Raw genomic sequence first — 23,655 nt, forward strand, 5'->3', positions numbered from 1 at the left:
CCAGGTGGGAAGAGGTGGCCGAATCCTCCTCTTGACATACTTGTGGGACCTATGCCCTGGCTCAGGCCCACTGTCCTTCAAGGGCACTCTTTTCTGATTTGCACCAAGGCACCATATAAGTTAGAGTAATTCTGGATCTGAAGGGGTCTGATTATACGGGACTTGGCAGGCCAGAATCAAGAGTTTGCAATGGAGACTTTTAAGCAAAAGTCCTGTTTAAAAGCCAAACAGTCCTGACGTGTTCCTGTTTAAGATTTAAGAGCCCTGTGATAAGGGGGAAAACAAAATGTGATATAATGAAGTATTAACCAGTCTTAAAAAGGAAGGAAATTCTGGCAGATGCCACATCATGGATGAACCCTGAGGACGTTATGTTACATGAAATAAGTCAGTCACAAGGACACAAATACTGTATGATTCCACTCCTATGGGGCACCAGGGGCTGGTGTGTGTGTGGGGGGGAGGGGGTGGATAGGGAGAATGGGGAGTCGTTTACTGGACACACTTTCAGTTTTGCAAGAGGAAAAGAGTCCTGGAGATGGATGGTAATGATAGTTGCACAACAATGTGAATGTACTCAATGCCACCGAAATGTGCACTTGAACGTGGTTAAAATGGCAAATTTTATGTGTTTTCTTACACACAAAAATGATCGCTCTGGCTGCCGTGTGAAGGGACTGGGTGGGGTGCAACAGTGGGAGGAGGCCAGGTGACAGCTGTGAAAGGAGAGAAATGGACAACTGTGACCACCTTGAAGGCAGGGCCAAAGGCGACCCTTCCATGGCTGGCCTGGACATTTGGGTGGACAAAGGATTCATTCTGTAAGACGGTGAGGAGGAGGGAAGATGTGTGTCCTTGCGAGGCGGGGGTGCAAAAACTTCTGCCGCCCCTTCCCACCCCCCACCCCCCCACCGGATGGGGGATGTCAACTGGGCAATCAGATGAGAGTGGGATCAGCAAGTTCCTGGGGGCATAAGCAGGCCCTAGTGGCTGGAACACAAGAAGCAAGAGTGAAGAGGGGGCAGAGGGCTGGGCCGGGGGAGGGTGGGCCACAAAGAGGGCGATGGTTTTCACCGGTCTTGGGCAACAAGTTCTGATCCAGCCACTGACCACTTGTGAAACCCGGGGGGAAAGTTACTGTTCGAGGTAGGGGATGGCGTCTGGCTCTGGCCCCCGGGCCCCCAAGGCTCGTGTGAGCGTCCCCAGGCCTGGATCCGTCTGGATACGAAGCTTCGACCCATCTCTTAAGATTTCCTCCCGCTCCAAGAACCACTTTTTCTTCCGGTTCCGAGATGGGGAAACTGAGGCAGTTGCCCTATCCGATGGGGGCACGCCATGGACGTGTGGCAGGAAGCCTCCTCTCCCGACTCACGCAGGAGAGGACACTGAAGTCTGAAGCACTGAGGCTTGCGCCAGAGGAGCCGAACCAGAGGACCCAGGGCGCCCCCGGGCCGAGCACGTCTACCTCCAACCTGGTCAGCGCCGCCGGGTACTATAGGGGAGGAAACGCGACCCATAGTCAAGGAGACAACCCGCAGGCCAGACAGGCGCAGAACTCTGGCGGGGCCCCTCCTCTCTTATCGCCCAGATCGCCAGAGGATTTCACTCCCGAGCTCCCAGCACAAAACCTCCCCCCACTCAGGACAGCGCCGCCAACGCTCCTCCCTTTCCCTCCCACCGCCTCCCCCGTCGGCACGTCTTCGCCTGCACGGGCTCGCGCGCGAGCCAATGGGAGGCCCTATGTACATTCTGGGAAATGTAGTCCAAAGCCCGGCGCGGGGAGAGGCCTTGTTTGCGAGGGCTGATAGGCCGCTGGCGGTGCTCAGTGCACCTTGGGAAGTGTAGTTCTGGTGCCGTTAGAGCCATTCGGAGACAGGCGTGCGAGGGACGCCACGGCGAGGGGCCAACGGGACGCGTCCCTTGCCGCGATGCTTCCTGGGAAGTGTAGTTCTGGGTGAGGCCTGTAAGGCGGTGGTGTGGGCTGGAACGGACTACTCGGTCTCGGAGAGTTGGGGGAGGGGGGGACGGATGAGTTGGCGCAAAGCCTGCCGGGGCATGGAGTCCCCGTGAGCTTTGTGCGCATGTGCGAAGAGGTGAGGGGGCTTGGGGGGCCTCGTCTGGGAGAGTGAGGTGAGCGAGGGGGGAAGGGGGGCTGGGAGGGGTGGTTGGACGCGCTTTGGGGAGAGGGGGGCTGGAGGCCGGAGGAGGGAGGGATGGGGAGCGGGGGGGCGGAGGGGAGAAGACGAGGAGCGAGTAAAGCGGGAGGTGGGCGAGGGGGATGGGAGAGGGCACGGGGGGGGGGAGGGGCTGGGGGAGGGCCGGGAAGTGGGAGGGGGCTGTGGCCCCTGGAGGTGGGGAACGCAGAGGCAAGTGAGCCGCCGAGGGAGGGGGGAGGGGCCGGGAAGGGGGAGGGTCCCCCCAGGGGTGGGGCCGGGGGCTCGGGGGCCCGCCCCTCTGGAGGGGTGCAGGTGGTTCATTTTGCCTCGACCTCGAGCGCGCGCGCTCCCAGGAGTTCTGCGAGTCCCCGGGACAAGGTGGGTCCCCTCGCTGCGCTCCCTGTGGACTGGAGCGCCCACCTCTGTGGCCGTGCTCAGGGGAGGAAGTTGGTTAGTGGGTGCAAGATGCCTCGAGGCTGCGTTTGCTGCTGTTGCCACCTGAAACTGCCCCTTCTCGCCCCCCTCCAGTCGCCCTCTTGCGTCTCCTGTTCCCGTTTAGAGTTGGATTTTAATGCGTGTTTGGTTAATAGCGGTGCCCCCTAGCACTCCACAAAGTAGCAGGAATTTCAGCTCTGACTCCAGTTGAGGACTTGCATAGAGCCTAGTGCTATTCTCAGCGTCTTTGTTGTCCTTGTATCTTGAATTCCTCCTGCGGTCTGGGATTGGTTTGATTTTTCTCCCCATTGTACAGCCCGGGCTGTGGAGAGTCCGTGTAAAAGGTGCTGTTGTATCTCGTCCAAGGACAGATGGCTGGTAGGTGGCCGAACTGGGATTTGCTGCAGGGCCCTTGTGCTCTGAGTAAATATTTGTCCAGTGGACCCGTGGCTCTCCACCGGGGTCGAGTTTGCCTCCCAGGGACATGTGGCAATATCTGGAAACATTTCTGGTTGTCGCAGTTGGGGAGATAGCCACTGGCATCTGGGGGAAGAGGCCAGGGATGTCGATAAACACGTTACGCTGCGTGGGGCGACTGCCACAACGTGGAATTATCTGGCCCCGGATATGACTGGTGCTGAGGTCTGGAAACCCTCAAGTGTACTAGGAGCTGGGCCGCTTCTAGTTCAGGTTCCCAGCAACCCCTGTGGGGAAGAAGCTGTTACACGAGTCCTGTGTCCCAGGTGCAGAAGTGAAGCCCACGTGTCCAAGGTCACACAGTGGGGCACGCAGCCAAGGTCCAGAGCCCATCTTTTCAGCATTCAGCTAGCCAAACGTGCTGTGCAGAGGTGCTGGGACTCTGGAGTCAGAATGGTTCCAGGTTTGAAAACTGCCTCTAAGTGTTCATTTCTCCTGCTCACCATGGTACCCAGCTCACAGGGCTGTTGGGACGGTGGGGTGGGGGCAGTGTGAGACAGAGGCCACTCAGTGGCTGTCTCCCAAGGCCTCCAGGGTGCCTGGTCGGGCGGGACGATACTCCTTGGACACAGACAACAGTGTCACAGATGCTTTTGTAGCGGTGGCCGGAGGCACTGGACCCTCAGTGGGTGGTAATGATTGGTTTACAGGGTGGTATGAACTTGCTTAGCACTTAGTATGTGCTTTCTCAGAGAAGGGTCCCGCTGGCCCCGCTGTGAGAAACTCAGCGTGGACAGCTGTGGGAACGTGGCTACCCATGACCCATGACTGCAGGGCCCTGCCACTTGGTGCCGGGGCCTGGCTCCCTCAGGTCAGATTCCACTCCCTTTGGGGGTGGGGGGGAGGGTGTTTGTCACAGTACAGAAGGCTTCTGTGCATCCTTCGAGACTCAGCTCTGGCCCAGGTGTTCTGGAAACCCTACCCTACCTCTCCCAGGCCCAGTCAGTGCTTAGATGGAGGGACGGGTAGGCAGGAGGTGGTCCTGCAGAGCCTGAGCTCTGCCCCTTACTAGCTGAGTAACTTCACTCTCTCCACTTGTGAAACGGGGGCCATAATACTCCTTTCAGAGGAAAGATCATCCTGTACATTTCCTTTGAGTGCCAGCCAGCATGCTGGGCTCTCCTGGGCTCTCTTGCTCTCAACTCTTGTGAGGGAAAACAGCATACAAACACGACAGCCCATCTTGTTAAACGCTAAAAGGGAATTGCTAAAGGGAAAGGTAACTGCAGGGAATGGTGTGTGGATGGTGTGCAAATCGGATGATTTGAGGAGACTCTCCAATGGGGGGGGAGGGAATCACATGGAGGCCTCAAATATGAGAAGGAGCCGGCCGAGCAAGGGTTAGGAAGGAGAAAATAGGTACAAAGGCCCTGGGATAGGACTTGCCTTAGGTCCAAGAAGATAATCAGGGAGGCAGTGTGGCTGAGTATGGAGAGCCAGGGATAGAAGGAAGAAATCAGAAAAGTAGGCGAGGAAGCAGTCAGCAGGTTTGGAGCGGGGAAGTGTCACAACGTGATTTCTATTAAGGAAAAAACCCCTTCCTGAGTGTTGTGGTGATTTGCAACTAGAGCGACACTCTCAGGAGCAGGGAGATGCTGCGGGGGCTGTGACAGCCGACCCAGCAATGAGATGATGCCTGTGGTCGGTGGTGTAGTGGTTAAGCGTCAGGGCTTTGCACTCAGGCTATCCAGGGGACTACCTCAGCTCAGCCGCTCACAGCCCGTGTCCATGCAGCCTCTGAAGACCCCACGGCACACCCAGAGAACGGGAGTAAAACAGCAGTGTCTTTTGTGATGAAATCCTTATGACCTGCCAAGACCCAGGGGTCCCCGGACCGAGCGAGGACCTCTCTCCCTAGCCGGGGTCTCTCGGCCTCGGCACTGGACCATTCTGTGCCATGGGGCTCTCCTGTGTGCTCTAGGACACCTAGCAGCATCCCTGGCCTCTGCCTGCTGGACGCCAGAGGCACTGTTCCCCTCCCCCATCCAACAGTGAAAACTCTCCAGACATTTCCAGCTGTTTCCCGGGGTCACGTCTGGGTTCCCTCCCTCAGGAAGGGGAAAGCGGAAGTAGGGGCACATGGCTTCCTCGGGGGTGGGGGACCACACAGAGGAGAAGGGGACGATGGACATGGGTGAACTCCTGCAGTCTGCCACGTTTCCCACGTCCCTGGACGTGCTTGGGGGCCATCCGTGTATTCCTCCGCTCCATCACTGGCTGGGGGCTTTAACAGCAGACATCTGTCTGTCTCGGTTCTGGGGCCAGAGTCCAAGGTCAGGTGCCGGCAGATTGGGTGTCTGGGGAGAACCCTCTTCCTGACTGCGGACGGCAGCCTGGTTTTGTTCTCACAGGGCAGGTGGTGGGGATTTCTCTTCCGCCAAGGCCACCGATCCTGTTGGATGTGGACCTCATCCTCGTGACTTCCTGTCTTTCCCCCGTCGTATTGAGGTGTGATTGACGCGCAAGGTGGTGATGCGATGACGTGTGTAGACGTTGCGACGCGCTCGCCACAGTCGGTTCTGCTGACGTCCGTCACCTCTCGTTGGCTGACTTGTTTCTTGTGACGAGAACTCTGGGGATCGCGGCTCTCACGGCTTCTAGCAGGAGGCACAGTCACCGCACACATTAGACCCCCCCACGACTGACCCATCCTCTAACGAAGCTCGCACCTTCCACCAGCTTCAGCCGGCGTTGGTGGCCTCCTCGTCACCTCCCCACATCCCACATCCGGATGTTGTGCTGGGGTTAGAGCTTCAGCGTGACGATTTGGGGGTGGCTTTGCAGTAGGCGTCCCGAAGCAGCTGCCGTTGGGGACGCTGGGGATGGTGGGGTTTGTGCGTCATGCGGGCGAGCCGTTATGATGACGGTGGCGCTCTCGATGGTGCCCCGCTCTGCTCACTTGAACTGGGGGGAAGAGACCGCGGTGCCCACGGTCACCCCGCAGGGAGGGCGGAGCCAGGGTCTGAGCGCGTTGTGTCCCAGGACCGGGACCCGAATGTCCATTCCTTGGGCACCTGTTGTGTGCAGGGCACTGGGCGCCACAGCCCCCAGGCACCTTCCCCCGCAGGCCCTCCGCCGAGCAAGATAGGGGAGACTGAGGCACAGAGAGACGCCGCCCCTCGCTGCAGGTCACTGGGCTCCTGGGGGTGCCCCCCTCACGGCGACGGTGGGAGGAGGCGGCGGTTTCTAGCATCGCGGGCCCAGCTCTCACCGCGCTCACTTCCCTCCCCACAGGCCCGCTGTCCCTGCGGGGCTCGCGACCCCATGGAGGGCCCGTGTCCCCAGCCCGTGAAGCAGGAAGGCCAGGCTGCCGAGGGCCTGGCCCTGGACTCCCCGTGGCACCGCTTCCGCCACTTCCACCTGGGAGACGCGCCGGGCCCCCGCGAGGCGCTGGGCCTGCTGCGAGCGCTGTGCCGGGACTGGCTGCGGCCCGAGGTGCACACCAAGGAGCAGATGCTGGAGCTGCTGGTGCTGGAGCAGTTCCTGAGCGCCCTGCCCGCCGACATCCAGGCCTGGGTGTGCAGCCGCCGGCCCCAGAGCGGGGAGGACGCCGTGGCCCTGCTGGAGGAGCTCTGGGTGAGCCACGGGCAGGGGGGGGTGGGGGGGGGGGGGCTGCTCGCACGCGCGCCCCTTGGCCGCCACCTCTGCGCGCGCCGGCTGGCTCAGAGACTGGCCTCCCTCCCGCCTCGCCCCTGCAGACCTACAGCCTGGCCTCCCTCCCGCCTCGCCCCTGCAGACCTACAGAAGGAGGCTGGTCTCAGCGGGTAGGAGTGACGCTTCGTGCGTCAGCAAGCACACCAGGCCAGCACCGGGGCGGCCGGCCGTGGGGCAGAGAGGGTCCGGCGTGGAGAGCAGTGCAGGGGGGTGGTCCCTGAGACCACCCTGCCGGCGGACCCTCGTGCAGCTTTGGGGTCTCCCAGAGACCTATGTGGAGTGAGTCAGGAGGAGGACTCCGTGAAAGCCGTCTTGTTTACCGTGGTGGTGATGCTGCTCACGTTGGCAGGAGGACGAGGATGCAGCTTCAGCAGAGGCGGGAGGCGCAAGGGCGGGGTCTGGGCAGTGGGAGGATGCAGGGGTGGGTCCAGGTGAGGAGAGATGCAGGGGTGGGGTCTGGAGGAGCCCCACCCACAAGGAGCCTCCGACCGCCCCCTCACATGGCATGAGGGCAGCTGACTCCTCCCGGCAACATTATATGACCACGTGTGTGCAGTCTGGCCGGCTGGAGTGGGGGGTGGCTCCCTGAGCCGTGGTGGTGCCCCGAGTGCTTACTGGGGCCAAAGGCACGACCCACCTCGCTCTCCAGCCCCCCTGCAGGGAGCAGGTGCAGCGTCTGAAAGTCACCGTTGTACCTCGTATTGTTGGATCCGCTGGTGTGGCCCAGGCCCCCAGGCAGGTAGGATGCCCCAGGGGCTTGGAGGTCACCTCCTGGTGGTGGTTGAGGGCAAAGGTCAGCCATCCCTTTAGGTGAGGCTGCACCCTTTAGTAAATGCAGGGGTCGCCCAACTGGCCAGTGGGCCAGCCCTGCCCCCACCCATCCTGGACCTCTCTGGACGCACAGCCCTGCCTGTCCTGCGCATTGCCGGTGGCCGCCTTCACCACAAGGGCAAGGTGAGACAGTGGGGACACAGGCCGGGGGGCCAGCACAGCCAAGATCCTCTACTCCGGCCACTGCAGGAAAAGCCTGCCAGTCCCTGGTTCAGAACAGCGCTGTCCAGTGAGAAGTAGGACTCAGGCCAGTTCTGGGATCCTGAGCCTTCTAGGAGCACATCGGGAGGGCCAAAGAGAGCCTTCTAGGAGCAGGTTGGGAGAGCTGAAAAGAGCCTTCTAGGAGCACATCGGGAGGGCCAAAGAGAGCCTTCTAGGAGCACATTGGGAGGGCCAAAGAGAGCCTTCTAGGAGCAGGTTGGGAGAGCTGAAGAGAGCCTTCTAGGAGCACATCGGGAGGGCCAAAGAGAGCCTTCTAGGAGCACATCGGGAGGGCCAAAGAGCGCCTTCTAGGAGCAGGTTGGGAGAGCCGAAGAGAGCCTTCTAGGAGCACATCGGGAGGGCCAAAGAGAGCCTTCTAGGAGCACATCGGGAGGGCCAAAGAGCGCCTTCTAGGAGCAGGTTGGGAGAGCCGAAGAGAGCCTTCTAGGAGCACATCGGGAGGGCCAAAGAGAGCCTTCTAGGAGCACGTTGGGAGGGCCAAAGAGAACCTTCTAGGAGCACGTCCGGAGGGCCAAAGAGAGCCTTCTAGGAGCAGGTTGGGAGAGCTGAAGAGAGCCTTCTAGGAGCACATCGGGAGGGCCAAAGAGAGCCTTCTAGGAGCAGGTTGGGAGAGCCGAAGAGAGCCTTCTAGGAGCACATCGGGAGGGCCAAAGAGAGCCTTCTAGGAGCAGGTTGGGAGGGCCGAAGAGAGCCTTCTAGGAGCACGTCGGGAGGGCCAAAGAGAGCCTTCTAGGAGCACATCGGGAGGGCCAAAGAGAGCCTTCTAGGAGCACGTCGGGAGGGCCAAAGAGAGCCTTCTAGGAGCACATCGGGAGGGCCAAAGAGAGCCTTCTAGGAGCAGGTTGGGAGAGCTGAAGAGAGCCTTCTAGGAGCACATCGGGAGGGCCAAAGAGAGCCTTCTAGGAGCAGGTTGGGAGAGCCGAAGAGAGCCTTCTAGGAGCACATCGGGAGGGCCAAAGAGAGCCTTCTAGGAGCAGGTTGGGAGGGCCAAAGAGAGCCTTCTAGGAGCACGTCGGGAGGGCCAAAGAGAGCCTTCTAGGAGCACATCGGGAGGGCCAAAGAGAGCCTTCTAGGAGCAGGTTGGGAGAGCTGAAGAGAGCCTTCTAGGAGCACGTTGGGAGGGCCAAAGAGAGCCTTCTAGGAGCAGGTTGGGAGAGCGGAAGAGAGCCTTCTAGGAGCACGTCGGGAGGGCCAAAGAGAGCCTTCTAGGAGCACATCGGGAGGGCCAAAGAGAGCCTTCTAGGAGCAGGTTGGGAGAGCTGAAAAGAGCCTTCTAGGAGCACATCGGGAGGGCCAAAGAGAGCCTTCTAGGAGCACATTGGGAGGGCCAAAGAGAGCCTTCTAGGAGCAGGTTGGGAGAGCCGAAGAGAGCCTTCTAGGAGCACATCGGGAGGGCCAAAGAGAGCCTTCTAGGAGCACATCGGGAGGGCCAAAGAGCGCCTTCTAGGAGCAGGTTGGGAGAGCCGAAGAGAGCCTTCTAGGAGCACATCGGGAGGGCCAAAGAGAGCCTTCTAGGAGCACGTTGGGAGGGCCAAAGAGAACCTTCTAGGAGCACGTCCGGAGGGCCAAAGAGAGCCTTCTAGGAGCAGGTTGGGAGAGCCGAAGAGAGCCTTCTAGGAGCACATCGGGAGGGCCAAAGAGAGCCTTCTAGGAGCAGGTTGGGAGAGCCGAAGAGAGCCTTCTAGGAGCACATCGGGAGGGCCAAAGAGAGCCTTCTAGGAGCAGGTTGGGAGAGCCGAAGAGAGCCTTCTAGGAGCACATCGGGAGGGCCAAAGAGAGCCTTCTAGGAGCAGGTTGGGAGGGCCAAAGAGAGCCTTCTAGGAGCACGTCGGGAGGGCCAAAGAGAGCCTTCTAGGAGCACATCGGGAGGGCCAAAGAGAGCCTTCTAGGAGCAGGTTGGGAGAGCCGAAGAGAGCCTTCTAGGAGCACATCGGGAGGGCCAAAGAGAGCCTTCTAGGAGCAGGTTGGGAGAGCCGAAGAGAGCCTTCTAGGAGCACATCGGGAGGGCCAAAGAGAGCCTTCTAGGAGCAGGTTGGGAGAGCCGAAGAGAGCCTTCTAGGAGCACATCGGGAGGGCCAAAGAGAGCCTTCTAGGAGCAGGTTGGGAGAGCTGAAGAGAGCCTTCTAGGAGCACGTTGGGAGGGCCGAAGAGCGCCTTCTAGGAGCAGGTTGGGAGAGCTGAAGAGCGCCTTCTAGGAGCAGGTTGGGAGAGCTGAAGAGAGCCTTCTAGGAGCACGTTGGAAGGGCCAAAGAGAGCCTTCTAGGAGCAGGTTGGGAGAGCGGAAGAGAGCCTTCTAGGAGCACGTCGGGAGGGCCAAAGAGAGCCTTCTAGGAGCACATCGGGAGGGCCAAAGAGAGCCTTCTAGGAGCAGGTTGGGAGAGCTGAAGAGAGCCTTCTAGGAGCACGTTGGGGGGGCCAAAGAGAGCCTTCTAGGAGCAGGTTGGGAGGGCCAAAGAGAGCCTTCTAGGAGCACATCGGGAGGGCCAAAGAGAGCCTTCTAGGAGCACATCGGGAGGGCCAAAGAGAGCCTTCTAGGAGCACATTGGGAGGGCCTAAGAGAGCCTTCTAGGAGCACATCGGGAGGGCCAAAGAGAGCCTTCTAGGAGCACATCGGGAGGGCCAAAGAGCGCCTTCTAGGAGCAGGTTGGGAGAGCTGAAGAGAGCCTTCTAGGAGCTCTTCAGGAGGGCTGAAGAGAAACCAGTCGGTTTAATCCTGATAGGTGACTTGGTTGAGCTTAGCATAGCCAGGTTGTGACCCTCTGGGCACGTGGCACTTGGCACCTTTCCGGGTGCTCAGCAGCCACATGTGGCCGCGTGGTGCGCAGCGACCCGCCGTGCAGAGACCAGGAGGAGAGCAGCCAAGACGAGGGAGCAGCTGGGGCCCAGCCCAGGCCGGCACAGAGGCTGGCGGGTCAGAGGCTGGTGGACAGGGGGAATGAGGAGTTGGAAAGATGGCAGGATGTCGCTGCGAGCGTCTGTGGGGCACTGTCGGCTGCCAGGGACGCAGTTGTGGTCCTTTGTGTCTTCCTGCATCTCTGATACCCTGTCCACCCTTCCCTGGGACGAGCCTCACCCCTCCGTTTCCTCCCCTCAGGCGGCTTCTTTGGGTCACTGTGTCCCAGGGTTGCTTGTGTGTTTCTTCTTGCTGCCTCCGTAACAAATTCCTGCAGACCCTGTGCCTTAAAGACGATGCAGACTTACCCACTCAAGGTTCTGGAGGTCAGCGGTCTGACTCGGGTCTCGCTGGTTGAAACCAGGGTGTGGGCTGTGCTCCTTCGAGAAGGAGGCTCCGGGGGGAATCCATCCCCAGAAGGAGGCTCCAGGGTGGGGGGGATCTGTCCCCAGAAGGAGGCTGGGTTGGGGGGGGGGGGGAAGGGATCCGCCCCCAGAAGGAGGCTCCGGCGGGTAGGGGGGATCCATTCCCAGAAGGAAGGGGGGGGATCTGTCCCCAGAAGGAGGCTCCAGGGCGGGGGGGTGGGGATCCGTCCCCATAAGGAGGCTGGGGGCATCCGTCCCCAGAAGGAGGCCCAGGGGTGGGGATCTGTCCCCAAAAGGAGGCCCAGGGGGAGGGGGGATCCGCCCCCAGAAGCAGGCGGGGGAGTGGGGTGGAATCCATCCCCAGAAGCCCCAGAAGGAGGTCCCGGGGGAGTCCGGGGCGGGGGGGGGGGGGGGTCTGCCCCCAGAAGGAGGCCCCAGGAGGGCATCCGTCTCCTGCCTCTCCCAGCTTCCGGGGCGCCCACGTGCTGTGGCTCGTGGCCTTCTTCCCCTTCCTCCGTCTTCAGAGTGCCTCACTTGACCTTTGCTTCCAAGGTCACATCCCCTCCTGACCCTCAGCTATCCCTCTTTCACACAGAACACTCCCATGATGACATGGGGCCCGTCGGGATGATCTGGGATTGTCCCCACACATCAGGATCCTTAAGTCAGTCACATCCTCAGTGTCCCAGCCCTTTTGACACGTGAAGTCACAGAGTCACGGGCTCTGGGATCAGGATCAGGGTGTGGACGTCGTCAGGGGCACTGCTGTGCCTGGCCAGAGGCAGGTGTGTGCACAAGGAAGCGGGGGGTCCTCGATTCTCGTGGAGTCGTGGTTCCCGATGACCCTCCGTTTGGAGGAGGCCTCCCCGTGTGCCCAGGTGTCTTCACCGCCCCTTCTGTGTGTTCTCTCCCGTTCTGGTAGGAGAGCAGGACTCGGGCTCAGAGCCGTCCAGGGCTCAGGGCTCTGGGGTGACGCCATTTTACGTGATCGCGCTGAATTGTCCACAGTGTCCCTGTGATGCCCTTGCCCCACTTCTGGTGTGACTCGCGACCATTTAGGTGAAAGGTGTGGACAGTGGTTATCGCTAGGGTGTTAGGCCATTGCGGTGACGCTGTGGGAGGTGCAGGGAGAGCTGGCATCTGGGAAACGCCCGCAGGACTAGGGCTGCTCTGGTCTGTGGGTCCGTGCCCCTCCTCGGCGGAGCCTGCCGGGACGAGTTGTGTGTGCTCGGGCGTCCGGCTGTGTCTCCAGACCTGGCCGCTCATTAGAGCACGTGGAAGCTTCAAGAAACACTCTTGGAGGGTCTCACGCTCAGGTGCTGAATCGGTTGTGACAGTGCGAGGGGCTGTGGCTTTGGCTGTGTGTTTCTTTTTCTTTTTTTTTTTTTTTTTAACGTTTATTTATTCTTGAGACAGAGAGAGACAGAGCATAAATGGGGGAGGGTCAGAGAGAGAGGGAGGCACAGAATCCGAAACAGGCTCCAGGCTCTGAGCTGTCAGCACAGAGCCCGACGCGGGCCTCGAACCCACGGACCGCGAGATCACGACCTGAGCTGAAGTCGGAGGCCTAACCGACTGAGCCACCCAGGCGCCCCTTCGCTGTGTGTTTGTAACATTTCCAGGGGGCATATGGTTCTTTCTGCTGTTAACACGCGGTGGCTAATGGTAACCACAGCCACAGTCAGGACACAGAGCCGTGCAGTCACCCCAGGGCCCCAAGTGCTGCCCTCACGGCCCCGTCACCCTGGGGCCCTGTGTGCCCATCACTCATTTAGCCCATCCCCCACCCACCTCCCCTCTAGCAACCCCTAGCTTGTTCTCTATATTTCAGAGTCTTTTATGGTCTGTTTCTGTTTTTATTTTATTTTCCTTCCCTTCCCATATGTTCTGTTTTTTCTTTCTTAAATTACACATATGAGTGATACCATATGTTTTTCTGTGACTTATTTCACTTAGCATAATACTCTCTAGTTCTATCCAGATAGTTGCAAATGGCAAGATTTCATTCTTTTTCATCTCCGAGTAGTATCCCATTGCGTATATACACCACATCCTCTTTATCCATTCATCCGCCGATGGACATTTGGGCTCCTTCTATAATTTGGCTTTTGTTGATAGTGCTCTGTAAACATCGGGGTGCATGTGCCCCAAGTGTATGTAATTTTAGAACAAGTTGCCAAAATGCTTCCTGAGTGGCTTCCCACTTGGCGTCCCCGCAACCACGTACGAGACTCCACGCTTCTAAGGACTTCCCCCCCCCCTCCCCCGGTTCCAGGGGGCTGAAAGAAGTCCCTACCTGGCTAAGCCAGCCTTATGGAACTCGTTACTTCTTTATGGTTTGTCTGATGGCCAGAACATAGACTCTAGGGCGCAGGGGCCTTTGTCTCGTTCACCAGTGCTTCCCTGCTTTCAGTAGTGCCTGGTGCATAGTAGGTGCTCCAAAAAGTGCTTGCCAGCAAGTGGATGAGTAGCCTCCCCGGCCTCCCTTGTCTGTCCTGGGAGAGATTTGACATGGGCAGCGGTGTGAGGTCTCCTGTCACCTCTGTTGAGGGAGAGCCTGGTCTATTCTGCAGGTGATGGGGAGGTGGATGGGGCTGGACCGACTTGCCTGCTGTCAGTCACCCGAGTCCGGTCCAGGCACACCGTAGCCAAGGGGCTGGGCGTCCGCCAGCCCAGGAAGCCCGGAGGAAAGCTGGTGGGCGGGCAGGAGCGGGGAGGCCCAGCTGTGATCAGCACAACAGGAAACACCCGCCAGTCTGTGCCTCAGAGGTCAGCACTCAGGGGAGTCCTGAGGCTTCAGAGAAGAGAGCACAGGTCCACTGTCAGATGTGAAAGCCAAGGTCGGCAGATGGACCTGTGGGGCTGGCAGGAAGGTGAGGGGGCGTCGTGGCCGTGGCTCAGGGTGGCTGGCGGGGCTCACCGAGGCGACGCATCTGAGTGCTTAGCAGGACTTGGGCCAGACCCCAAACCTGTGCGAGACGGACGTCCCGCCTTCTTGCTGTGGCCTGCAGGGCCCGTGGCCCTCACCCCCGCCCTTTGCCCGGTAGAGCTCAAGTAAGTACACGAACGAGCGCCAGGATGGGAAGTGTGGACGTGCACCCCGGGGTCCTGACTGCCAGGCGGCTCAGTGCACAGCCCTCAGGGGTTCCCCCAAGGATGCTCTCGCTGTGACACCACCTGCAAGTCTGGGGATCCCCAGGACCAGCCTGGGTTCCGTAATTCCTGAGAAGGACTCAGGACTTCAGATTCGTTTCAGCGAAGGACGTGGAGTCCAGTTAGCAAAGGCGAGAGGCCCGCGGGCGGGGCCCGTGAAGCTCCTCGCCCAGGGGCGCCGTGTGGACGACGCCTGCTCGTGCCAACCCGGGAGGCTCCCCAGACTGCCATCCACGGTTTTTATTGGGGGTCAGCCGTATAGACACAGCTGACCACCTCATGGCTCCTCCTCATCTCCACCTCTCTGGAGGCTACAAGTCCCCGTAAATCCCATTGTCAGCACGGCCTCCCTGTCTCTGTATGCGGCCCTGGGGCCTCAGTATCCTCTGTCACAGATGAAGGTGTGAGTCCCACAGAGGCCAAGCAACCTGCCTGAGGCCACATGGCCAGTTAGGGGGCAGCGGGAGGAACAGAACCCGCAGGCCCTCGCTCTAGATTCTGCTCTGACCCCTGCTGTATGCCGGATACTGAGCCCCCGACGCCTGGGCCAGGGCGTCAGCCTTATCCCCACTGCCAGTCTGCCTGGGTATCTTCTTGTGGACGGTGCTCGGTCTCTGCACGGTCTAGCATCCGCTGTCTGGGAGCCCAGAGCAGAGCCGCAGGACATCCGTAGGGTCCTCCAGAGGAAGCAAGGGCGTTCAGCCTGTGCGGGCCCCAGAACCGCCAGGGGGGCCTGCTGGCAGTGCTGACCCGGCCGCAGTGGAGGCCAGTGAGGGCGGGCACCTCCGCAGGAGCCCCGCTGGGGGCCAGGGAGCAGGTGGTACCCCAGATTGTGCCCTCGGACTCGGGGAGACCGAGTGCACCTCAGCCCCTGTGCACCGACCCTGGAGGGGCAGGAACTTGCTTGGGGTCCCACGAGTGGGTGTGTGGCTGGAGGCACCTAGGGACGTAGTCGGTCACGGGCCAAACCCTGACCCCACGCTTCGGTTCCCCCTTATGTCAGAACATCCCCTTTTAGGAAACCCTCCTTCATCAGAGCGAAGGCAGACGGTTTTGCCCTTTGATACGTCCGTTGTTCACTCGCTTGGCGTGGTGTCTGCAGTTCCCGTGATGGTTAGACACGGGGCCGCCCTGTGAGCCACCAGTGCCCCTCCTGGGAGTCGTCCACACGGAACTCGTCCCTTCTGTGAGGTCAACGATGGCAGGACAGCGGCATCTGTGACAGCCAGAAAGCGGAAACGACCCCTGTGGGGACCCACCGAACAGATAAACACATGTGGTCCAGCTTCACAATGGAGCGATACTCAGCCACGCGCAGTGGAAGCAGCCATGCAGCTGGGGCGACCGTCACACACACAACATGGGAAAGGGAAGAAGTCGGTCGAAAGGGACCGTGTGTGGCAAGATTCCATTAATGCGGCATCCAGAACATTCCGAAAACTTTCCCAGCTCCTTCTACGGGGCCAGCATTACCTTGACATGCAAAACCAAAGAGCTTACAAGATAAGAAAACTGTGGGCCAGTATCCCCAATCTCAAAGTAATTATATTTCAGGAACCGCCCACTCCCCCCCACCCCAGAAAAGTACCTAATTATCGTGTGGTTCTGTGTCAAGTTCTAGAACGTGAAAACTGCCTGGTAGCGGTGAGAAGCGCACCAGCAGGTGCTGAGGCATAATGGGGAGGAGGTGGAGAGATCACAGACGTGCACAAGGAGACTTTCAGGGGCTGCTAGATGTGTCCGCCATTCTGATTGTGATGGTGGTTTCACGCGTGTATACGTGTTGAAACTCACTTGATCGTATGCTTTAAACGTGTGCATTTATTGTACGTCTGTTCTGTCTCAGTAAAGCTGTTGTGAAGTGCGGTGTGCTGGGGACCAGGGTAGGGCCTGTTCCCAAGTCACACAGGGTCCTAAGCCTGCGTGTAATGGCAGGGATGTGGGCTCCGCCAGGTCCTGAAGGACATGTAGAAGGTAGACAGGGGAAAGGGGACGAAGAGTGGGTTCCAGGCAGAGAACAGAATGAGGAGTAGAGGTTTGAGAGAGCCTGGCACACTCGGGGCGCTGTAAGCGTTCCACTGTGGGGCTCCAGGAAGGACCCTGGTGAGAGGCGGGGCCGGGCGCGCAGGCCTCGTGGGCCACAGTAGCAGCAAGCAGCGGGATGGCACGTGCAGCACCATGACACCCTGAGCTGCACCAGTGGCCGGGAACCAGTTCAGTCTGCCGGAGCAGAAAGGCGACCACGCAAAGTATTCATCCTGCCACCACCAGGCAACGTAGGCATCACAGATTCCAAACCACACACGTTTGAGAAAGGTTTCAGAAGCTTCCTGAAGACTCTTCTTGCTAGGTGAGAGAATTTTAGGCATTACTAGGGCACCTGGGTGTCACAGTCAGTGAAGCAGCCGGCTCTTGGTTTTGGCCCAGGTCGTGATCTCACGGTTGGTGTGTTTGAGCCCCACGTCAGGCTCCGTGTTGACACTGGCGCCTGCTTGGAATTCTTTCTCTCCCTCTCTCTTTCTCCCCCTCCCCCGCTTGCTCTCTCACTCTCTGTGTTTCTCTCTGAAAATAAACTTAAAAAAAAAAAAAAAGATTTTAGGCATTGCTGACTTCCATCCTAAACGTTACACTTGAAAGAAGTAAAACGTGAGAGGTAGGGTTGGATGTGTGGAACTCAGTAGTCAACTGCATCAGCACCAGGATTCTGATCTGTTCCTTGGGGGGCAAGGGCTTGAGAAACATTGACAATAGCATAAAGGAACCTAAATTAGTTTGAGACATTTTCGGTAACCTTGGTGTTCCTGGCTGGCACCATTGTGCTCAGAAGCAGTCCACCACTTGTGCTGGGAAAATAAATCCATTTCTGATGGAAAAAAAAAACTTTATTTTTTTCTTGAGTTAAAGGTAGCTTATGTGTTTCTCTTGTGTATTTTGTCAAGGAGTTTGCACTTTACCCGAAGGGCAGGAAAAAGCTAAGGCAGGATTTAAAGAAGGTGCATCAGTTGTCTGTTGCTACATACAAGTCACCCCAAACTTGGCAGCTTGCAACAACAAACATTTGTTGTCCACACAGTTTCCATGGGTCAGGAATTTGGGGCACATCTGGCCCAAGTGTCTCAGGTTGTGGCTGAGGCTGGAGGGTCCACTTCCCAGATGGGTCCCTCACATGGTGGCCAGCAGGAGGCCTGGTGGCCGTCTTCCCCCGGAGCTTGTGATAGGACCTGATGACTGTCTGAATGTAGCAGAGGTCACAGGGGAGAAAAGTAGAGGCTATCGCTGTGGTCTCTCAGTTCTTAGTGTCATATCTCTCGTTTCAGGGACCAGCAATGAGGGCACCTCAGGATGTGATGGAAGGCTCTGGGGTGGCTGTCGGAAAGGAAGATGGTGTGATGATGCCTTTAGGTGAGCAGCTTACCCCCCTTTCACACTGTGCTCCCCTCTTACCCTGAAGGTGTTCTCCTCCTGCCTGCCATTCATTCGTTCAGTGAACATTCGTGGTGTCCCTGCCGTGTGCCAGGCCCTGAGCTGGGCACCAGGGCTGGAGATGGGTCAGACACGCCCCCATGGAGGGCACAGTGAGTGGGGGGTCAGGATAGCAGGTACCCGGTGACACGCACCAGCTGTTGGCGAGTGATAGGCACTGTCCTGCCAGTCTCCTGCAGCCTGCGTTGCCACATGGGAACGTGGGCACAGTACGTCTACGGTTTTTCCTCAAGAGAAGACAGAAGTGTAGACTTCTAGGATGTTGCCTGATTTTTAAACGTTTTTTGTATTTTTAAATACACTGCCGTGCACCAAGCCCACGTCACCTTTGGCTGCCCAGCTGGCACACTCGGCTCTCCGGAAGCCGAGATCTAACAGCAGCAACCCGAGGCCAGGAGAACTCAAGCAGCTTGCCTGAAGCCACACAAGTCAGGGCCAGAGCCAGATAGGGATTGGGGCTTCTGCCCGATAGTAGGTGTCTCTGCACCCACTCCACAGGCTGGGGGGAGGCCAGGACAGCACAACTTGGGACCTGGTGGTTGGCGTGGAAGGGTGGGACAGGGGGACCAGACTCTTCAGTTGTGCTGGAACTGTTTTTTGTAAGTTGAGTCGTGAGCTGGAAGCTTGTGAGGCAAGTCGGATAGAAACGGGTTGCGTATCTACCTGGAACGCCATAGAGCAGTTTGAAAGCCGGGAGAAAGGAAATGAGGTTCATTCGTCCACCTGACTTACCTGCTTACTTACCCATCTGTCTGTCCACCCAGATACCCATTCGGACGCTGCCTGCTGCCCACCCCCTTCCCGGGGCAAGCAGTCAGCCTGCCCACTCACCCACTAACTCGCTCAACCAACCCCCCCATCCCCCCCACCCCCCCCCACTAACCTAGCCCTCTACTCCCTCCTCACTCACTGTTCACCCATCAGTCTGCCTCCCTGCTCATTCATTCATCTGCCTCCTTACTTCCCCTCCCATCCATCCCCCCACCCATCCATCTACACCCTGGTACTTTGGATTCATTCATCTGCCCATCTCCTCCTCCTCCGTCCACCCACCTGCTGACCTGCCTTCACCCATCAAGCCCCTCCTCTGTACACCACGAATTTCACATCCATTCACCCATCCTCCCTCATATCCATGCATCCGTGCATTCATTTGGCGATGACTCTGCGGTGTGTACCAAGCACCGTGCTGGGTACAGGGCTCCTGGGGGTGAATAAGCAGCCTGCAGTCAGCCCTTCTCCCGCCCCTTGGTTTCCAGGCATTAAGCATTCCCCACCCGCTCCAGCAGGGGGCCCTTCATCCCCGGCCTGCCCCTGCCCTCCCCGCCCCCGCCGTCTGCGGAGCCACCTGCCCTCACCCTGTGCCTCTGCCCGGCAGGAGATGCGGTCCCCGGGGCTGAGGTGCTGGCGACGGGGGACCCCCAGGCCGCGCGCCCCTACAAGCAGGAGCCCGGCAGCCCTCCGCCGGCCCCGGCGGCCCCACCTGCGCCCGGCCCGCCCGCCTTGCCGGCGGCCCCGGGCACCGCCTCCTGCCCCGAGTGCGGCAAGGCCGCCCTGAAGCCTGCGCACCTGCTGCGCCACCGGCAGAGCCACTCGGGCGAGAAGCCGCACGCCTGCCCCGAGTGCGGCAAGGCCTTCCGGCGCAAGGAGCACCTGAGGCGCCACCGCGGCACGCACCCCGGCGGCCCGGGGCCGGCCCTGCGCCCGCTGCCCGCGCGCGAGAAGCCGCACGCCTGCTGCGAGTGCGGCAAGACGTTCTACTGGCGCGAGCACCTGGTGCGCCACCGCAAGACGCACTCGGGGGCGCGGCCGTTCGCCTGCTGGCAGTGCGGCAAGGGCTTCGGGCGCCGCGAGCACGTGCTGCGCCACCAGCGCATCCACGGCCGGGCGGCGGGCGGCGCTGGCGCGGCGGCGGGCCCGGGGGGCGGGGGCGGGGGCGCGTTCCCGGCCTGGCCCCTGGGGTAGCGCCCGCCTCCCTCTGCCCTCGGTGCTGCCCGGGCCCGCAGCCCCCCTCCGGTGCCTGCGCCGGCTCCTCTGCTGGCCCGGGCTCTCACGTTGTCCTTTTGCTCTTTCTGTCCCCTCCCCACTCTCGTGTTAAGGCTTCAGAGCCCTCCCAGCCCCTCCCACCCTACTCGGTGCGCCCACAGGCCCCGCCTCCCCTTCCCTCCGCACCTGCCTCCCGCCCTGGCGGGAAGGACGCCCGAGGCCCAGGAGCCCAGAAGTGGAGCCTGGATCCGGAGAAGGGCCGAAGGAGGGAGACCCCTCCCCGTCTGGGGAAGGGGGGGAGAGGACGGGAAGGGGCCAGTGGTTCCCACAGGACGGTCGGGCTCTGCTAGTTGGCTCCTTGGCCTTGCTCCTCTCTGCGGCCGGAGGCGTTTGATGGACAGATGGCTGCTCCTGGGAGGCGCCGCGGAGACAATTCGGCATATGGAGAGAAATAAAGTCATTGAGTTGTGCACCCCGCAGTCCCAGGTTCTGTTGTGGCCAGGCCCGACTTGGACCCCCACCATCGCCAGGAGGCCGTGGGCACCATTTCCTCGTCCTTGCGCCTGGAGACCAGGGGGAGGTGGGTTCCATCCGGCCCACCGAAGGGCCTGGGTGTGGCTCGCGCACTGCTCTCTTACGGAGGCCGGCCTTGGAGGAGCCTTGGAGGCTGGGGTTCTGAAGTCAGTCTGTGGCTTCCTGGCCGCGTGATCTTAGATCTCACCCGCTCTGGGCTCCCGTGTTCACATCTGTAAGCAGCAGATTTAAACGGGCATTGCTAGAGTGTTAATTGTGGGAGGCCACCCATTCATGGGGACCCCCGAATACCGGTTTCAATAGGTCTGGGGTAACCCAGTTTGCGAAGAGAGGAATCCAGTCTGTTGCTGAGGATGGGGTATGAGCTCGGGGGCCATGGGTCCGGGACCTCGCAGAGGTGGTTGAGGAGGGGCCTGGGTGCGGCTCACTGTTGAATGCAGTCCCTGGGCAGCCTCATCAGGGTGCTGTCTCCCCCACCCCTTGTCCTCATCTCAGTGCAGAGTCCTGGGGTCCAAACCCTGGTGCCTTCCCTAGGAAGGTGCTGGTGCATCTGACCAGCAAGATCCAGGCCACACTCCATGCCCTAGCTGCAAGCGGGTCTGGGAAAGTGGCCAGCTAGACTGTCGGGCATCTGTAGCCAGAGGCTGGCTCCTCCTTCCGAGACCTGTGAGGCAGGACCGTCCCCACAGCTGAGGCAGGTCTGGGTGGCTGGCAGCGTCTGGGAATGTCCAGCGTGTACTCCGAGGTCTCCGCCCCTGCCTGTGAGTCGGAAGTCCAGTGGTCAGTGAACTCGGACACAGGGCACTGTCAGCGTGAGCGGCCCGCACACACCTTTGTCACGGTGCCCTCCTCACGGCCAGGGCGCCGTGTCCCTGTGCCCGCTGTCCTCCTGAGGAAAGAGGCCTGGAGAAGCAGCGTCTGCAGCTGCAGGACCTCAGCAGGGCGGGAGGGGGAGGGGGAGGAGAGGGGGGTTCTGAGGACCTCAGCAGAGAGTAGGGGGAGGGTGAGGAGTGGGCAGGGGAGTCTGAGTTCCTCCACAGGGAGTAGGGGGAGCTGAGGAGTGGGCGGGGTCTGAGGACCTCAGCAAGGCAGTAGGGGGAACGGGAGAAGTAGGGGGAGGTCTGAGGACCTCAGCAGGGCGGTAGGGGGAGCTAAGGAGTGGGGGCGGGGCCTGAGGACGGGGTTCCGGTGAGAACAGCAAGTCCTGTGTCCCGTGCTGACATCCACCGTCTCACTTACCACCGCACCCAACGAGGCAAGTGCTGCTGCCACCCCCGTTCACAGATGGAGAAACTGAGGCTCCGAAAGGGGAAGCGACTGGGTCATGGCCGTGGGTGTGAACCGGGCGGTCTGACCCCAGTGCCTTGCGCCCACTCATCACGCAGTGACCGTTGACAGGCTCCTGTGTCACTCGGCTCCCCGCCTCTGCCAGCAGCACGGACACTGCTCCGTCCCTTCGGACAAGCTCCCCTATACCCTGGTTTGCTCCGGGAACCCCCCCCCCCAACACACACACTGTGTCCATCGGTGTGGACCCCCGCTTCCCCCCGTGTCCTCGTGAGCCTCCGTCCTGGTTAGAGTTGGAGGGGCCACTGAAGAACGCCCTAGGAGACAACTAAGGAGATGGGGAGATGGGCACCCAGGTGTTCTCCCCTCAGTGCCCGCCAGGGGGCACATCCGTCTGACCTCAGCTTCCACAGCCCAAGGTGGGCCTGGGGGCGGCCCCCCGACCGGAAGGACATGCTAGAAGGCTGAAACAAGCTTCGTGCCAGCTGCTGGTGGTGCAGAGAGCTGCAGGCGGGGTCACCGGGGGGTCACCAGACACACCCACTCCATGTGGCTGGGGCGGCACCGAGTGGGGGAGGGGGGCGCGTAAATGTCCATCCCCTGGAGAGTGGGGGAGGGGTGCACCCACATTGTTGGGAAAAGCCCAAGGCTTGGAAATAAGGACAAAATTCAACGGTGCCTCCTTATAAAATCACGCTAGAGCATTCAAAAATAAATCCTCTCTGAGGGTCATCTTGTAACAAAACCATGTTTGACCAACCATCGTTTGGAGGCTGCTGTCTGCCACTCGCGCCGTTTCCAGGTTAACGTGCTCCAAGCTGGTTCCTGCGAGGTCTTTCTTGAGTGTGGTAGACCAGGTTTAAGCCCAGGGTGTTACGGTTCACTGTCCTGCGGTCCATCACCCGTCTGGACGCAGCAGCCTTGCTCCCCGCTAACCACGCAGTCTGGCCCTCGAATGCCTCTTCCCTACGATCTCTGGCATTAGCCACAAATGAGCTAAATAAAATGGTTTTGCACAAACCAACAGTGATGGGGAGCCCAGAAGGGAGGGCGTGAGGGTCGCAGACTTGGTCTCAAGAGAAGGGAGCAGGTAAAAGCCAGCACTGCGCCCCCCAGAGGCCGCCGTGACGAGGCTGGGCGACGTTAGAGCCGTGCTACCACAGGCCGCCTTATCTGCAAGCTTTTACTCACCCACGGGCACCACAGCCCGGAGAGAGCCTGGGCTGTGGTTCTGGAGGCTTCCCTGCTTCCTTCTTCAGCGACAGGGAGGGAGACTGTTGTGCGTAGGTCCCCGTGGGGGCTCCCCTGAGGCCGCTGCACCCCTCCCTCCCCATAACAGGACAGCACACCGGGCAAACCCAACGCTGCTCCTGAACTGACGTGCGAGGAGGTGACCAGGAGCACCCAGGGCTGTGCTCTTCGTCTGCTCACAGGTCCCCCAAATCCACTCTGCTCTCACTCCCAAAATACACCCAAAGCTGTGCCCTTCATTTTCGTTACCCCTAACTCTGAGCCAAGCCTAGGTGTTCCCCCACGCCCCTCACCCCTGCTGCAAACGAGAGGCGGTGTTAGGGTCTGAGGAAACCTGAGTCTGTCGTCAGTAAGCAAGGTCACCCTTGTCTCGGACGAGGGGCCCACTCTCAGACGTGCCTGGGCTCGTTCCCATGGCAGAGGCAGGGTTTTGAGGGTGAGCCAGAGGAGCGGGGGTAGGCAAGGCATCCTGGGCATAGGCTGGAAGCCAGCACAACTTTCCCGCCGTCTTTTCTCAGCCAGAGCCAGCTGCAAGGCCAGCCCGCGGTCAAGGGGAAGGAGGGAGTCGTAGGGCCACATGCAGAAGGTGTGGATGCAGGAAAGGGTGGGGCCGGCAGTGCAGCCCCTTTGCTAAGACCCCTCCGTTTGCTCAGAAGTCGTTCATGAGCACGCACAGTGGCCGGGTACCACGTCAAGTGGCCCATGGAAGGAGGAGAGCCCAGGTGGAGTCCCTGCCTGGCTGAGTTTACGCTCAGATGGTCCAGGGCACGTTTGGGGGCAGACAGTAGAGATGGAAGAGTCAGGAAGGTCTGAGGAGGGGCTCAGGTGAGGCCTGGGGAAGACCTTACGGAGAGAGGACACAGCCAGGCCACGGCCCCGGGGCAGAGAGAGCCTGGTGTGGGCAGGAGGCCAGGGTGGCCGGAGCGAG

At 60.2% G+C, this 23,655-nt stretch overlaps 1 protein-coding gene across 4 annotated transcripts; it reads left to right on the forward strand.

The window, feature by feature from the left end:
• Positions 1 to 1,856: 1,856 nt before the first annotated feature.
• Positions 1,857 to 20,127, forward strand: ZNF444 (zinc finger protein 444). 4 transcript variants are annotated; one of them, XM_053906304.1, is made up of 4 exons: positions 1,857 to 1,954; positions 6,303 to 6,644; positions 17,504 to 17,588; positions 19,048 to 20,127. In XM_053906304.1, the coding sequence occupies exons 2-4, from the start codon at positions 6,333 to 6,335 to the stop codon at positions 19,632 to 19,634; spliced, it is 984 nt and encodes a 327-aa protein (XP_053762279.1). In that variant the 5' UTR covers positions 1,857 to 1,954; positions 6,303 to 6,332; the 3' UTR covers positions 19,635 to 20,127. The 4 variants fall into 4 exon arrangements, with proteins under 4 accessions (XP_053762279.1, XP_019294699.1, XP_019294695.1 ...); XM_019439154.2 differs by lacking the exon at positions 1,857 to 1,954 and adding an exon at positions 1,961 to 2,130; XM_019439150.2 differs by lacking the exon at positions 1,857 to 1,954 and adding an exon at positions 1,961 to 2,093.
• The last annotated feature ends 3,528 nt before the right edge of the window (positions 20,128 to 23,655 follow it).

The sequence above is a fragment of the Panthera pardus genome, unplaced genomic scaffold (assembly GCF_024362965.1).
Source record: "Panthera pardus isolate Hobbes unplaced genomic scaffold, ASM2436296v1 HiC_scaffold_18, whole genome shotgun sequence".
In the NCBI taxonomy this organism is placed as follows: Eukaryota; Metazoa; Chordata; class Mammalia; order Carnivora; family Felidae; genus Panthera; species Panthera pardus.

What these genes read in the sequence shown, in the direction of transcription:
- ZNF444 (XM_019439150.2), top strand. An exon ending in CCCTGCTGGAGGAGCTCTGG is followed by an intron (nt 6,645 to 17,503) that starts GTGAGCCACGGG and finishes CTCTCGTTTCAG; the next exon opens with GGACCAGCAATGAGGGCACC. An exon ending in TGGTGTGATGATGCCTTTAG is followed by an intron (nt 17,589 to 19,047) that starts GTGAGCAGCTTA and finishes TCTGCCCGGCAG; the next exon opens with GAGATGCGGTCCCCGGGGCT.